The following is a 17143-nucleotide window of genomic DNA, read 5'->3' on the forward strand; positions in this document are numbered from 1 at the left end:
AGGCAGCATGGAGTAAATGAGGTGCTTGAGGAGTATAAAGAATGTAAAAAGAATCTTAAGAAAGAAATTAGAAAAGCTAAAAGAAGATATGAGGTTGCTTTGGCAAGTAAGGTAAAAGTAAATCCGAAGGGTTTCTACCGCTATATTAATAGCAAAAGGATAACGAGGGATAAAATTGGTCCATTAGAGAGTCAGAGTGGCCAACTATCTGCAGAGCCAAAAGAGATGGGGGAGATATTGAACAGTTTCTTTTCTTCGGTATTCACCAAGGAGAAGGATATTGAATTATGTGAGGTAAGGGAAACAAGTAGAGTAGCTATGGAAACTATGAGGATCAAAGAAGAGGAAGTACTGACACTTTTGAGAAATATAAAAGTGGATAAGTCTCCAGGTCCGGACAGGATATTCCCTAGGACATTGAGGGAAGTTAGTGTAGAAATAGCAGGGGCTATGGCAGAAATATTTCAAATGGCATTAGAAACGGGAATAGTGCCGGAGGATTGGCGTACTGCGCATGTTGTTCCATTGTTTAAAAAGGGGTCTAAGAGTAAACCTAGCAATTATAGACCTGTTAGTTTGACGTCAGTGGTGGGCAAATTAATGGAAAGAATACTTAGAGATAATATATATAAGCATCTGGATAAACAGGGTCTGATTAGGAACAGTCAACATGGATTTGTGCCTGGAAGGTCATGTTTAACTAATCTTCTTGAATTTTTTGAAGATGTTACTCGGGAAATTGATGAGGGTAAAGCAGTGGATGTTGTGTATATGGACTTCAGTAAGGCCTTTGACAAGGTTCCTCATGGAAGGTTGGTTAAGAAGGTTCAATGGTTGGGTATTAATGGTGGAGTAGCAAGATGGATTCAACAGTGGCTGAATGGGAGATGCCAGAGAGTAATGGTGGATGGTTGTTTGTCAGGTTGGAGGCCAGTGACTAGTGGGGTGCCTCAGGGATCTGTGTTGGGTCCACTGTTGTTTGTCATGTACATCAATGATCTGGACGATGGTGTGGTAAATTGGATTAGTAAGTATGCAGATGATACTAAGATAGGTGGGGTTGCGGGTAATGAAGTAGAGTTTCAAAGTCTACAGAGAGATTTATGCCAGTTGGAAGAGTGGGCTGAAAGATGGCAGATGGAGTTTAATGCTGATAAGTGTGAGGTGCTACATCTTGGCAGGACAAATCAAAATAGGACGTACATGGTAAATGGTAGGGAATTGAAGAATGTAGGTGAACAGAGGGATCTGGGAATAACTGTGCACAGTTCCCTGAAAGTGGAATCTCATGTAGATAGGGTGGTAAAGAAAGCTTTTGGTGTGCTGGCCTTTATAAATCAGAGCATTGAGTATAGAAGTTGGGATGTAATGTTAAAATTGTACAAGGCATTGGTGAGGCCAATTCTGGAGTATGGTGTACAATTTTGGTCGCCTAATTATAGGAAGGATGTCAACAAAATAGAGAGAGTACAGAGGAGATTTACTAGAATGTTGCCTGGGTTTCAGCAACTAAGTTACAGAGAAAGGTTGAACAAGTTAGGGCTTTATTCTTTGGAGCGCAGAAGGTTAAGGGGGGACTTGATAGAGGTTTTTAAAATGATGAGAGGGATAGACAGAGTTGACGTGGAAAAGCTTTTCCCACTGAGAGTAGGGAAGATTCAAACAAGGGGACATGACTTGAGAATTAAGGGACTGAAGTTTAGGGGTAACATGAGGGGGAACTTCTTTACTCAGAGAGTGGTAGCTGTGTGGAATGAGCTTCCAGTGAAGGTGGTGGAGGCAGGTTCGTTTTTATCATTTAAAAATAAATTGGATAGTTATATGGATGGGAAAGGAATGGAGGGTTATGGTCTGAGCGCAGGTATATGGGACTAGGGGAGATTATGTGTTCGGCACGGACTAGAAGGGTCGAGATGGCCTGTTTCCGTGCTGTAATTGTTATATGGTTATTATATGGTTATTAGGTTACCAGTTTTAATATGAACTAATCTGCCAAGATTGTTCCTGCCTGTTTTGAAATTGTGGACCTGCAAGTCAACAGTAGGGTGGAGCTAGACCTGGGATTTGAGGGCTATGCGGACCTGGCAGAGAAAAGTAGTTGAATCCAGCATAGAAGAGCCATGGTCATACTGACCAGCTGCGATCATTTCGAATGGCGGGGTAAGCTTGAGGGCCCAGTTGGCCTACTCCTGCTCCTATTTTATTCTGTTTGTGTTTAAATAGTTTATAATTCTGGTGGCCAGTTCTGTATAAGTAGATCCAGTACCAATATTTTGGAACTGCAGCCAAGAGAATGTGATATAATTTCTTTCCCAACCAAAATGTGCTTTTATAGTATTCTTACAACGCTACCAAAGAATACTCTACCTTTGGAGGAAATCTGCAATCTTGGGATTCTTAAGGAGATCCACCAGCAGATCTACAGCATATTTCCTGGTCAGTGTTCCATCTCCATTGACCAGGATATTAAATATAAGCTGGAAGGTCTGGTGGATGTTCTTGGCATGAAACAGCTGCATTTAAAACAAAATAAAACTATGAGCAAGAAATATCATCAAGATTTTTCATTCCATTCACAAATATCATACCAACAAAAATGTTGGCTGGTCACATTGCATGTAACTTGTAATATTTATCTTAAAGGACTCCAGAAGGTGGTATAACTCCAAACAGGTCCCATAAAATTTGCTGTAAAAATGTTGGTACCCATACAAAGCACACATTCACCTTCAAAGCACAATTTCTACTTTCCAAGTTCACAGCTGAAGCACTGGCTAGCAAAACCAAGCTCAAGGGATACCAATGTGAACTGACTTGCTTGAGTTTAACCATCACAAATTGCAGCAACCCCCCCCCCCCCCCCAACACCCTTAACCTCAAGGAAAACATAACAACTCTCTTTGCCCTATTCATGCTAATTCCACTCACCACTTCCACCTTACCATGTCTCTTTATTTCCATTCTGACAAAATCACCTATTAATTATTTGTAACCTCACATCCTTCTACTATTGCTATATCACCTGTAACATACCTTTGGCCATCCATTCTCTGCAATAATCCAACACTATCAATTTCTTAATCAGCTATTTCTCACATACACTTTTCCTGGCTTCAGGCCCAGTACAAATTTCTATCCTCTCTCATCCCGAGCATTCCCCAGATACAAATGGGAATATCCGCGACACAGTCAGTTTAGCCATTCATTACCGTATCTGACCAAGCCACTTTCAACACAGTTCTGTCAAAAATACATAATAGCCCACAGTCAATAGTACTTGGGCCCCAACCGGCATCCAGTTCATCTCCACTTTTTCCAGCTCTCAACTATGCGATTTCAATCAGGCTGAATGTCTAATATCCAAATCATAACAATACAAAACTCTTTCCCATTAAGCACTTGGAAAAGCAAAGCCATTGCCCCATGCCTTCCACCACCATAAAGTCTGGTCTTCAACCTTCTCTGACTATTTCCATCTCAGTGCTTTATCAGACCTTAAGTTGAGCTTTTCGACGGGGCCCCCTTCCATCTCTTATAATATTGCTCTCTCTGCCGTTAAAAACCCATCTAACTTGATTATTCAAATCCTCTCTTTGCAGGTATCCACTCTTCCACCCTCCATCAGGCTACTCTCATCCAAACTTGCACCATCCGATGCTCACCTTTGTTGGAAGAATACATAGAATTATTGCCCCAATGCATTTTTTCTCCTTCTATTCTCAAAGCCTCATGTCCTCAGCCCGGAACCTCGGATGTTTCAGCACTGAGTAACGCAGCAGGCAGAAGACTGATAGCTCAGAGAATAAAGGTAATATGTCCACCCTTTTCTGGAAGGGTCAACCCAGAAGATGGATGTGTAATCTGTGACTTTTGGGAAATCCTGGCTCATGACGATTCAAAACTGAAATGCAACTGAATCTCAAATATTGAGCAACAGATTATTTCAAGTCTTACCTTTTCTCCCACCTCTTCATTGAGAGTTAGACTTGATAGTATGGAAAGTGCAAAAACCACCATGGTTAAACTGCTGTGAGCTAAGAATTTAATAAGAGACCGATAAAACCCTTTTAAATTATTCTGTGGAAATGAAGAAAATAAAAAAGTTCAAATAGTTATTTATTCTGCTGCTAATCAAGCAACACAAACTTCTTTCACCGTAATTCTATTTTCAATTTTATGTTACTTTGAATATTTAGTGTCAAAATCTCACAAAAAATTTCAATATTGATGTAAAATGTATCAACTCTTCGATATAAAAAATCCCAGAGAAACCTATGACATCGAGTATTATGCAAAATGTATCATTTGTGGAGATAGGTTCATGCACACATTAAGCATCCGGTAGAAAAACATTGGCACTCTCAACAAATAAAAGATAAAATATATTAAAGAACACACAAATTTAACAATTTAGATGTAAACTCACAGGTATAAACCATAAAACACTACTAGTTAACAACAGAATTTTCATCAAAACATGGTGCCACATTCCATAAGGTAGTTGGGGAAGATAATTCAGAGGGATCATTCAAACTAATCTCTCTATGTTAACAATCAAAATGTTAACAAATTTCAAGAGAGTTAGATTTAACTCTTAAGGATAAGGGAATCAAGGGATATGGGAAAAGAGCCGGAACGGGGTACTGATTTTGGATGGTCAGCCATGATCATGTTGAATATGCTGGCTCAAAGGGCCGTATGGCCTACTCCTGCACCTATTTTCTAATCTCATCAATCCTGAAAAAGTTAATAATATTAGAATTTTGAGCCAAAGATTTGAAGGTTACACTGTGGATCAGCTGCTTCAAAGGTTACTGCGCAGTGAATTCTGGATTAAAGCACGAGGAAATAACACAGTAAAAATTAACAACACATGCAGACACAATGGGATTTAATCAGTTCATGAACAATGGGAAAATCACAGTTAGGAGAGTGGATGGCAGTGAATGAAAGCATTGCCACAAGAATTCCAATCTCCCACCAGAGTTTTATGGCTTTGCTTTCCTCGCAGCAGAAATATCAAAATGGCTTGAACAATTGATTCTGCCGTTGAGGAGCAAATAACAAGAGAGTTAATGATAAGTCCCAATATCAGAACATATTGGGTTAATAATAGACAATAGACAATAGGTGCAGGAGTAGGCCTTTCGACCCTTCGAGCCAACACCGCCATTCAATGTGATCGTGGCTGATCATCCCCAATTAAGTACCCCGTTCCTGCCTTCTCCCCATATCCCCTGACTCCGCTATTTATGAGCCCTATCTTGCTCTCTCTTGAAATTATCCAGAGAACTGGCCTCCACCGCCCTCTGAGGCAGAGAATTCCACAGACTCACAACTCTCTGTGAGAAAAAATTCCTCGACTCCGTTCTAAATGGCTTAGCCCTTATTCTTAAACTATGGCCCCTGGTTCTGGACTCCCCCAACATCGGGAACATATTTCCTGCCTCTAGCGTGTCCGAACCCGTAACAATCTTATATGTTTCAATAAGAATCCCTCTCATCCTTCTAAACTCCAGAGTGTACAGGCTCAGCCGCTCCATTCTCTCAGTATATGACAGTCCCGCCATAAACCTTGTAAACCTACGCTCCACTCCCTCAATAGCAAGAACGTCCTTCCAAAATTGCACACAATACTCCATATATGGTCTTACTAGGGCCCCGTACAACTGCAGAAGGACCTCTTTGCTCTTATACTCGACTTCTCTTGTTATAAAGGCCAACATGCCATTGGCTTTCTTCACTGCCTGCTGTACCTGCATGCGTGAGACCATACCTGGAGTATTGTGTGCAATCTTTCTATTGTCAAAGAGGATGCTGTGATCTAGCCAGTGGATGCCAGTGAGTTATGCAAAAATCCAAGAGTAGAATGCTTGCTATGAATATCATGTTGGAGGACAATGATATTTACATTGGTTTCTATCTAAAGCTACATTTTTTTTTTTAAACAAAAAAGCTGCAGATATTTAAAATCTGAAATAAAGACTGAAAAGATCATGGCACATGTTCAGCAGGGCCTGGTATACAAGTAGAATAATAAAAACAAAGGCATAAACATGGAAAGCGCTGGAAAACTCACTAGGTCAGGCATATATGTGGAAGGAGACACAGTTAATGTTTCACAAATGGACACATTTATCTGTTTTGTAGTAAATGCCTACTATTTTCTGTGTGCTTAAGCAAAGCAAGAATTTCATTGTCCTATACAGGGACACACGACAATAAACTCACTTGAACTTGAACTTGAACATTAGGAACTCTACATCAGAAGAGATAAGCAAGTTAATTTAGGTAGCTGCAAAGTTGGAGGATGATGATTGTTGGACCATAGGAACATTGTTTTATGTTCAATAATCCCTCTACAGACAGTTTGTGGTAAAAAAAAAGACACAAAGTGCTTGAGTAACTCAGTGGGTCAGGCAGCAATTCTGAAGAACATGGATAGGCGACATTTTGACATCTTCCTGCCCACATTCGTCAGAGGTGCTGCCTGACCCGCTGAGATACTCCTTCACTTTGTGTCTTTTTTTGTAAATTGGCACATGCATGTTTAAACAGAAAAATAGAAATATCTTACCAATGATTTTATATAGGCCTGGACAGAAAGGTTGTGACGACAAAGGTTTGCCATCAATCCTAGACATGGTAACGTAAGCTCATCTTCTGGGACTTGACTGCATTAAAATAAAATTCTATTTAATAACCCGCATAAAAGGAATGTTATGAAGATAGTTTAAATTAAAGTGGCATTTAGCTGACTGTATCAAGGAGTATAGAGATAACAAATAAATGTGATTTTGCATTTATATATTTATTTCACAAATCCGAAGAAATCTTCAAGAGTATTACAATCACCTAGGCACTTTGAGTTCTCTTGATGTGGTCAATGTTGTACTGCAAGAGCTGAGAAATAATCAAGAGGTGTATAAATTCCTGAGGGAAATAGATAGGGTGAATGCACAGAGTCTTTTACCCAAGGAAGGGGAAATCAAGGACCAGAGAACATAGGTTTAAGGTGAGAGGGGAAAGATTTAATGGGAACCTGAGTGGCATCTTTTCACACAGTAGTGGGTATCTGGAACAAGCCGCCAGAGGAGGTAATTGAGGAAGGTACAATAAAAACATTTAAAATACTCTTGGATAGGTGCATGGGCAGGAAAGGTGTAGAGGGATTAGGGCCTATCGTGGGCAAATGAGATTAACTTAGATGGGAACTTGGGTTGGCATGGTTGGGCCTGTTTCCGCTCTGTGTGCCTCTGTGACTTAGCCAAAATGCTCATGGCATTTTTGAAAGATCAAATAACAGTTTGAGGAACCCATAACATCGGACAGAATCGGACAGAAAAGCTGATTGGACCAGCAGAGCACTAACCACAGAGTAGTTAGATATTCAGCAACTTTGGTTATTGAAAGACATTCGGTATCAGGAGGCAGTAATAAGAAATTGGAACTGGGGTATTAATAAATTAATACATATAAGATATGTGTTCTCATAAAACAGCAATGCTATTTATCCTATGGAAAAACTTACTCTTCATCTTAACGGACGGAAAGTATTTCCGTAGTATAGATAATATAGGATAGAAAAATCAAAGCATCTTAATTTATGAGAGTTCAGGTTCATAAAATTGTTACAAACTTACATATGTTTCACCAGAAACGCAATCAGTTCATCAATATTTGTACCACAATGAAAAACTCTGGTGTTGTAAGTTGTTTTCTGCAGAAGCTGCAGGCTCTGTTGAAAATGAGACAGGGATTCATTATTTAATGACCAAATCCGTGCAATACACATACACTTTTAAAGTGATTACATATAAATATTTTAGGCTGCAAATTCATCATTATTTTTGAGGTATGCCTAGCCATGGAACCTTGCTGGAAAAGTTATTATTTCTATGACATTCACTTTAAATAAATCACATCCCTGACCCTTTCAGACAGTACAGGGGCTTTGGGAAGTCAGGAGGTCATTACACACCAAATAGTATAATCGAGCTTGTGATCTGCCAAAGCCTGTAGCCTGGTTAAGTTTTTAGATCAATGATGACGGTAATGGTAGCGAATGTCAAAGATATGTAGTTATTATTCTTGTTAGAAACCGTATTTACCGGAAATCGATAAGAACACGTTATTTGTCATCTATGAACTCTTGGAGCTCAGGGTCCTGCTACTGACTGTATACTTTCTTCTTAAAGTGCAACACCTTTTACTTGTCAGGATTAAAATCCATCATGCATTTCTCCACTCTTATATTCAAGTGATTTATATCCTGCTTTATTATTTGACAACTTCTCATTATCTACAACACTGCCAATTTTGTGCCATATACGCTAAGCAGCCACTTATATTCTCACCCAAATTATTTGTATATAAACACAAATTTAAGTTGAATTTTAACAGTTATATTGGAATTAGATTTTGTTTCATTCACCATGAGTGTTATAAAACCCAATTGCATGGAAGTGAATGCAAACATCAATGTTGCTAGAATAATAGCCCCATCAATGCCAGACAAAATGGCTGGTTCTTCAATCAATTGCAAATGGAAGAGTGGACTATCAAACATTTCCACTCTTTCCCTTATCACAAATGGGGACATGTTAACAAAGCAGCTGAAGACCCAGCAGCACTGTGCGGACACTTGCTGCCTGAATTGCTGCAATGAAAGGCGAGATTTGATGACCACCTCAAGAGCAGGAAATAAATGGTGCCCTTGCAGTAATGACCAGATCTAGGAACCCTTAAAAAAAAAGTGCGAACAGTAGATTGCCAATAGACTATACTTACTTGCATTACCACCTGCTCTTTGGGAGTTGTACTGTTATGATGAACCACTGCTGCAAGCGCAGTGACGAGATTGTACGAATGCAATATTTCCCTCATCTCACTGTCCGACGCTGCAACAGAGAAAGGGCAATAATGACAAATGGATCCTCACTTAAAATATAATATAGGCAACAATCAAAAAAGTCACCTCTGCAATTATAGGCACAATAAATGATAATCTAGACATTGAACTAAACAAATACTTTACAAGATGCAATTTCTATCAGACATTGCAATCTAGGCTCATCTTTACACACCTCTCAAGCTACAACAATTTAGCATTGGTTATTCCTTTATCCGAAAAGGATAGGAAGCAAGAGTGTGCAGCGAGATAAAATCAATATTAAAATAGTAAAAATATTTATTTATTTAGAAAATAAGATTAAGACTCAAATCAAGGAGCAATATATCTAAAAGAACATTTTACAATTAAACAATTTGGAAAGTAAGTCTGCATTGTGAAGTGTGTTTAACTGAAAGTCACACAGATTTTTTTCATTTTTAAACTTTAAAAAGTATTCAAGAAAGTTTGGAAGTGTCGCATTTTTAATCTTAGAATTCAATGTCCAAAACACATACCCAAACAGATTCTCCCGTGTATTTTTGTGTCTGGCGAGACTTCTCTACATCTTTCAGCATTCCCAACTGAAATTATTCAGAGGTGAATTGCAGCAAGGAGTGCATAGTCTTTCTTAATAAATACCTTTTTATCACAATTGTGTTTGAAAAATGTTGAAAATATTAAGTAAACCCAGATTTGCTTTTTGCATTTCACATATCAGTACAAGTATACAACTGCAATTTTACTTGCAAGCATGAAAGATTTGTAAAGATAACTCTCAATTTAACAGTGTAAAGTCTAAAAAGGTATCAAATTACATTTCTGTGAAAATAAGTCATGAAAAATAAATAGGTTATATTGAACAAGAACTTAACTGAGCAAAATAAAATAATACCTAATTGGGTGAGTAATCCTATAATTTTCAGATTCAGTGTTACTTTTATGTTAGGATCACCAACAAGCTCCACAAGACTGTTCAGGCATTCACTTGGCAAACTTTGATTTGTTGCAAATACACGTACTGCTTTCATTCCAGAAATTACCTATGAAGAGGAAAAAAAAATTTGATTTGTTTACCTGAACACTTCTAGGTTTTTTTTTCTTACAAGTAGTTACAATAATAGTCTCCTTAATTAAAATGCCCACAAAATTACACAGTGTTTGTCCTGTATTTACTGCATTATTCACTTGAATTGATTTTTCTAGTTCACACCAGACATGGAGACTCAACAATAGTCAGTAGTCTGTGTTTTGGATCCAATCTGTTTCTCAACATTAATTTTAATACGTCACTGATTTACAAACAATAATGCAAATTAATAGAACTTTAAACTACAAAGTTGAATACAAATTGTTATTGTAATGCAATTTGTATCAATCTCAAAGGAGTCCAAGTCTAAATCCCTCCATTCATTTTCATCCTGGTTGTAGCCTTCAGTTCCAGCTTCAGTCCATCAAGTATAACCAACAAACAAAAATACTACCAAGGACTCTGGCCGGTCTAATGGAAGCAAATCGGCAGGCGCATACAACAAAGAGATTTCTGCCATTACTTGCTTACCTTGCGGCACCCCACTAATCACTGCCTGCCATTCTGAAAATGACCCGTTAATTCCTACTCTTTGCTTCCTGTCTGCCAACCAGTTCTCTATCCAACCAGTTTTCGCTGCCTCAAAAAGGCTGCCAACATCATCAAGGACCCACACCATCCTGACCACACACTCATCTCTCCGCTGCCATCAGGTAGAAGGTACAGGAGCCTGAAATTGGCAACATCCAGGTAACAGCTACTTCCCCACAACCATCAGACTATTAAACACAACTTCAAACAAACTCTGAACTATAACAACCTATTGCACTTTATCGGTTTATTTATGTGTATATATATGGTCTTTGGTATATAGACACACTGATCTGTTCTGCATTTATGCCTACAATATTCTGTTGTGCTGCAGCAAGCAAGAATTTCATTGTCCTATCTGGGACACTGACAATAAGCTCTCTTGACTTGACTTGATGTCAATACCCTACCCCCAATACCATGTGCTCTAATTTTTCACACTAATCTCTTGTGTGGGACCTTGTCAAATGCTTTTTGAAAGTACCTTAATTTGAAAGTACAGTTACACCACATCCACTGGCTCTCCCGTATCCATTCTACTTGTTACATCCTCAAAAAATGCCAGAAGATTAGTCAAGCATGATTTCCCCTTCATAAATCCATGCTGACTTTGACCAATCCTGTCTTCGCTTTCCAAATGTGCTGCTTTAACATCTTTAATAATCGACTCAAGCATCTTCTCCACTACCGATGTAAGGCTAACTGGTCTATAATTCCCTGTTTTCTCTCTCCCTCCTTTCTTAAAAAGTGGAGTTACATTGGCTACCCTCCAGTCCACAGGAACTGATCCAGAGTCGAGAGAACATTGGAAAATTATCACCAATGCATCCACGATTTCTAGGGTCACCTCCTTGAGTACTCTGGGATGCAGACCATCAGGCCCTGGGGATTTATCTGCCTTCAGTCCCAACAGTTTCCTGCCTAATGTGGATTCCTTTTAGTTCCTCCCTCCCACTAGATCATTGGTCCCCTAGTATTTCTGGGAGATTGTTTGTGTCTTTTTTAATAAAGACATAACCAAAGTCCTCATTTAACTATTCTGCCATTTCCTTGTTTTCCATTATAAATTCACCTGTCTCTCATTGTAAGGGACCTACTTATGAAGAAGTAAGGGGCGACCGTGGCTGACAATTAAGTCAATGATAGTATAAAAATAAAAGAGAAGACGAATAACATAGCAAACATGAACGGGAAGCCAGAGGATTGGGCAACTTTTAAAGATCAACAGAAGGTAACAAAAAAGGCAATACAGGGAAAAAAGATGAAGTATGAAGGTAAATCTAGCCAAGAATATAAAGGAGGATAGTAAAATCTTCTTTAGGTATGTCAAGGAAAAAAAATTAGTTAAGACAAATGTGGGTCCCTTGAAGACAGAAACAGGTGAATTTATTATGGGGGACAAGGAAATGGCAGACGAGTTGAACAGGTTATTTGGTTCTGTCTTCACTAAGGTAGACACAAACAATCTCCCAGATGTACTAGGGGACAGAGGACCTAGGGTGACGAAGGAACTGAAGGAAATTCACATTAGTCAGGAAATGGTGTTGGGTAGACTGATGGGACTGAAGGCTAATAAATCCCCAGGGCCTGATGGTCTGCATCCCAGGCTACTCAAGGAGGTGGCTCTAGAAATTGTGGACGCATTGGTGATCATTTTCCAATGTTCTATAGATTCTGGATCAGTTCCTGTGGATTGGAGGGTAGCTAATGTTATCTAACTTTTCAAGAGAGGAGTGAGAAAGAAATCTGGGAATTATAGACCAGTAAGCCTGACTTCAGTATTGGGGAAGATGCTGGAGTTGATTATCAAAGATGTAATAGCGGTGCATTTGGATAGCAGTACAGGATTGGTCCAAGTCAGCGTGGATTTACGAAGGGGAAATCACGCTTTACAAATCTTCTGGAATTTTTTGAGGATGTAACAAGTAAAATGGATGAGAGCCAGTGGATGTGGTGTACGTGGACTTTCAGAAAGCCTTTGATAAGGTCCCACAGATTAGTGGGCAATATTAAAGCACATGGTATTGGGAGTAGGGTATTGACATGGATCGAAAATTGGGTGGCAGACAGGAAACAAAGAGTAGGGATTAACGGGTCCCTTTCAGAATGGCAGACAGTGACTAGTGGGGTACCGCAAGGCTCGGTGCTGGGACCGCAGCTATTTACAATATATATGAATGATTTAGATGAAGGAATTAAAAGTAACATTAGCAAATTTGCAGATGACACAAAGCTGGGTGGCAGTGTGAACTGTGAAGAGGATGCTATGAGGATGCAGATTGACTTGGACAGGTTGGGTGAGTGGGCAGATGCAGTATAATGTGGATAAATGTGAGGTTATCCACTTTGGAGGCAAGAACGGGAAAGCAGATTATTATCTGAATGGTGTCACGTTAGGAAAAGGGGAGGTTCAACAAGACTTGGGTGTCCTAGTACATCAGTCACTGAAAGTAAGCATACAGGTACAACAGGCAGCGAAGAAAGCTAATGGCATGTTGGTCTTCATAACGAGAGGAGTTGAGTATAGGAGCAGAGGTCCTTCTGCAGTAGTACAGGGCCCTGGTGAGACCGCACCGTCGGCAAGACAGACTGGTGAGACAGACTATTGGCGAGGCAGCCATTGCTGGCGACACCCGGTGGTTCTCTAAAGAAGCTTTTTACATTCAGTTTTTATATTTCCGACCCTTGCAAATACAAGTTTTGAGTTGGAATATATTTTTTCAGCAGCAGACAGGAGGGGAGTGGGAGAGGGAGAGAAATAACCAGGCAAGAAAGCAAAATATCAACCCGGTAAAATTCCTTTCATACAGTATGTGCTGTACTTACATCCAATTGCCTTTGTATTTGTAATGCATTGTTGTCAGATTTGGCATTTTTATATTGCGAGATAGCCAGCAACAGGGATTTCATGGAAGAAGTTAGATCCATTTCTAGGCACAAAAAGAGAAATTAAAGCAGATTATTAGAATTCTCAGTTTAATGCATTAGTGATTAATTTAAAAAAAACTTTTTTGCAGCACAATTTAAGGTCTGCATATTCTTTAAGATGTTCAGGCACTTTAGGCCACAAAGGCCATAAATACACACAAACGGCATTGCAACTGAAGGCCAGACATTCGTCTTTCTTTCTTTTTTGTAGTTCGATGCACCAATTGAGGCTCTAAGTTCATCATGCTGCAAGATCTCTTTTTACTGCTAGACAGTATTAAAAAGCTGTGAACTAGGCAAGAAGAACAGTACAGTGCGGCTGCTGCCTCACTGCACCAGCGACCCGGGTTCCATCCTGACCTTGGGTGCTGTGGAGTTTGCACGTTCTCCCTGACTGCATGGGTTTCCTCCAGATGCTCCAGTTTCCTCCCACATCCCAAAGACGGGCAAGATTGTAGATTTATTGACCTCTGTAAATTGCCCCTGGTGTGCAGGGAGTGGATGAGAAAGTGGGATAAATAGAACTAGTATGGTCGGTGCGGACTTGTAGTAAAAAGGCAAGAACCTGGCAAATTGGGCGATCAGTCACTCTACACTTCCATTCCCCACCAGGAAGGCCTAAAGCCCTCCGTTTCTTCCTCGACTGCAGAACCATCCAATTTCCCTCTGCTAACACTCTTCTCCACCTAGCAGAGCTGGTCCTAACCCTCAACAACTTCTCCTTCGACTCCTCCCATTTTCTCCAAATCAAAGGCATAGCTGTGGGCACCCGCATGGGCCCCAACTATGCCTGCCTCTTTGTAGGGTACGTTGAACAATCTCTGTTCCAGGCGTACACTGACCCTATCCTCGATATCTCCGTTACATTGACGACTGCATCACTGCTACCTCCAGCACCCATGCAGAACTCATGGAATTCATTAACTTCACCACCAATTTCCATCCTGCACTCAAATTTATTTGGACCATCTCCGACACCTCGCTCCCCTTTCTTGATCTCACCATTTCTATCACAGGAGATAAAACTATCGACTGACGTCTATTACAAACCCATTCACTCCCACAACTATCTCAACTACACTTCTTCTCACTCTACTTCCTGCAAAGACTCTATCCCCCTACTCCCAATTCTTCCATCTACGCCGTATTTGTACCCAAGATGAGGTGTTCCATACCAGAACATCTGAGATGTCCTTATTCTTTAGGGAACTGGGGTTCCCCTCTCCCATCATACACGAGGCCCTCACTCGTGTCTCCTCGGTTCCGCCCTTGCTCCCCCTCCCCTAGTCGCAACAGAGACAGAGTCCCCCTGGCTCTTACCTTTCACCCCATCAGCCGTCGCATACATTTTCACCGCCTCCAACGGGATCCCACCACTAGTCACAGCTTCCAATCTCCACCCCCTTCCACATTCTGCAGAGACCGTTCCCTCCGCAACTCCCTGGTTAACTCATCCCTTCCCACCCAAGTCACCCCCTCCCCAGGTACCTTCCCCTGCAACCGCAGGAGATGCAACATCTGTCCCTAGACCTCCTCCCTCAACTCCATCCAGCAGACCCAATAGTCCTTTCAGGTTAGGCAGAGGTTCATTTGCACCTCCTCCAACCTCATCTACTGTATCCATTGTTCAAGATGTGGGCTCTTATACAACTTAATTATAACATTCATAGTGTAAGATCCTTCCCACTGTCTACCAGTTAGAGTAGCAGTGTGAACGTGTGATGACCTGCTTAGTAGTTAATGACCTGAACAATAAAGATGCTTGTGTTTCAACCTGTGTGAGTTTGGACTCTTTATACAAACGTAGACTGGGAGATTGTTTCGCTGAACACCTTCACTCAGTCTGCCTGGGCCCACCAGATCTCCCGGTTGCCAAACACTTTATTTCCCCTTCCCACCCTGACCTCTGTCCTCGGTCTCCTCCATTGTCAGTGGGCTAAATGCAAATCGGAGGAACAGCATCTCATATTTCGCTTGGACCTCGTACAACCCAGTGGTATGAATATTGATTTCTCTAACTTCAAATAACCTCTGCATTACCTCACTCTCCATCCCTCCCCCACCCAAGTCGCACCAGCTTCTCGTTCTTATCTAGCAAACAGCTAACAATGGCCCGTTTCCTTTATCATCATTACTGTTTCACATATCTTGAATTCATTTGTTCTATATCTCTATACATCACTGTCTATATGAGGTGGAAGATTGCAACCTTCACGTGGTCCGCCCTGTTTCGACGAATGCAATCAACCCGGCGTGCACAATCAGATAAGATTAAATAGAACAAGTTGTCCTACAACTTTAGGGTGTGCACGCCATACGCAAGAAGAAGAAGACTGTCTATATCTCATTTCCCTTTCCCCTGACTCTCGTCTGAAGAAGGGCCTCCACGCAAAGGGCGTCACCCATTCCTTATGCCCAGAGATGCTGCCTGTCCCGCTGAGTTACTCCAGCATTCTGTGCCTATCTCTGGCAAATTATAGGCAGATAACATTTGCAGAAGGGAAAGAAGCAATTTAAAAAGGCTCTACGTTATAGCTGAGTTGTTATTTGGGAACCAGCCGTTTTGTGGTTGAGGTGCGATGTTTGAGGTCTCAGTGTCGAGATTTTAATCTGTGGCTTCAGTAAGGAGGCTGAGCAGTGACAAGGTCCAGCAAGTAAAGGCAGGGTCTTTCCTTTTTCTTTCTTTTAATCCAATACTAACTTCAGAGTTTGAAATGGCAGTCAAAAGAGTGGTTTGCAACGTCTATGAAACGTGGGTGATCAGGGAGAACGCAATTGTCCCGGACGAACACACTTGCAGGAAGTGTGTCCAGTTGCAACTCCTCTCAGACCAAAGATAGACCACTCCTGCTAAATGCAACGGGCTGACGTGTAGTTCGCAACGGAGCGGAACGTGGGCCTTTTTTTCATCCATTCCGTAACCCGACCCGACCCACAGTGTAATCAACGTTGCTGGGGATCAGTTTGTGTTAATAAATTAAAATTCTGAAAATGAGAAGATTTTTACCAAATAACTTTTATTTTTACGAGGATGTTTCCGTTGCCGGCTTCCGTCTCCGCACTAGTATCTTTGCCCCGCTATGGGATCTTTGGTGCAGAGACGGAAACCGGTTACGGAAATGGGGCCGAAAATTACCCATGAATCTGCCCATGACCGTACTACGTCTTTTTCGTCGAGTGATCTATCTTGCTTGCTATAGGATCTTTGTCTCAGACCACATCAACCATTCAGGAGCATGCTGGAGGCAGGAACTGGGAATAATAGCGGTTTCAGAGAGGTGGTCACCCCATGGGTTCATGTGGTGTGTTGACTGGAGAGAAAATCGGGATTCCCCTTCCCCTAACAAGTATGCCACTTTAGATGCTGCAGTGCAAGTGGCTTGTCAGGGGAAACCAATAGTAGCATGGCACCATGGCTGGCTGCTGTACAGCAGCAAAGGTCAAGTGTAGGCAAACTGCAGTGATGGGGATAATACATGTGAGGGACAGAGACAGAATTTCTTTGGCTGCAGGATGGTGTGCTGCCTCTCCGGACAAGAATATCTCTGAGCAGGTACAGGCCAAACTAAAAGGGCACATTGAATAGCCAGAGGTTATAGTACATATGGGCACCAACAATATAGACAGGATGAGATGCGTAGGAAAGAATTGCAGATGCTAGTTTTAATCGAAGGTAGACACAAAATGCTGGAGTAACTCAGCGG

General features: G+C 41.0%; 1 protein-coding gene across 1 annotated transcript in view; it reads right to left on the reverse strand.

Moving 5' to 3' along the window:
- cip2a (cellular inhibitor of PP2A) overlaps positions 1-17143 on the reverse strand; it is a 43077-nt gene that overhangs the window by 17545 nt on the left and 8389 nt on the right. The window contains exons 2-8 of the mRNA XM_033033371.1: positions 13338-13441; positions 9786-9933; positions 8791-8900; positions 7644-7738; positions 6578-6674; positions 3955-4077; positions 2368-2513 (exon numbers count right to left, since the gene is read on the reverse strand). Of these exons, the coding sequence (XP_032889262.1) occupies positions 2368-2513; positions 3955-4077; positions 6578-6674; positions 7644-7738; positions 8791-8900; positions 9786-9933; positions 13338-13439 (821 nt within the window). The 5' untranslated portion in view covers positions 13440-13441. The remainder of the gene's footprint in view (positions 1-2367; positions 2514-3954; positions 4078-6577; positions 6675-7643; positions 7739-8790; positions 8901-9785; positions 9934-13337; positions 13442-17143) is intronic.

Source organism: Amblyraja radiata, chromosome 14 (assembly GCF_010909765.2).
Source record: "Amblyraja radiata isolate CabotCenter1 chromosome 14, sAmbRad1.1.pri, whole genome shotgun sequence".
NCBI classification, from domain to species: Eukaryota; Metazoa; Chordata; class Chondrichthyes; order Rajiformes; family Rajidae; genus Amblyraja; species Amblyraja radiata.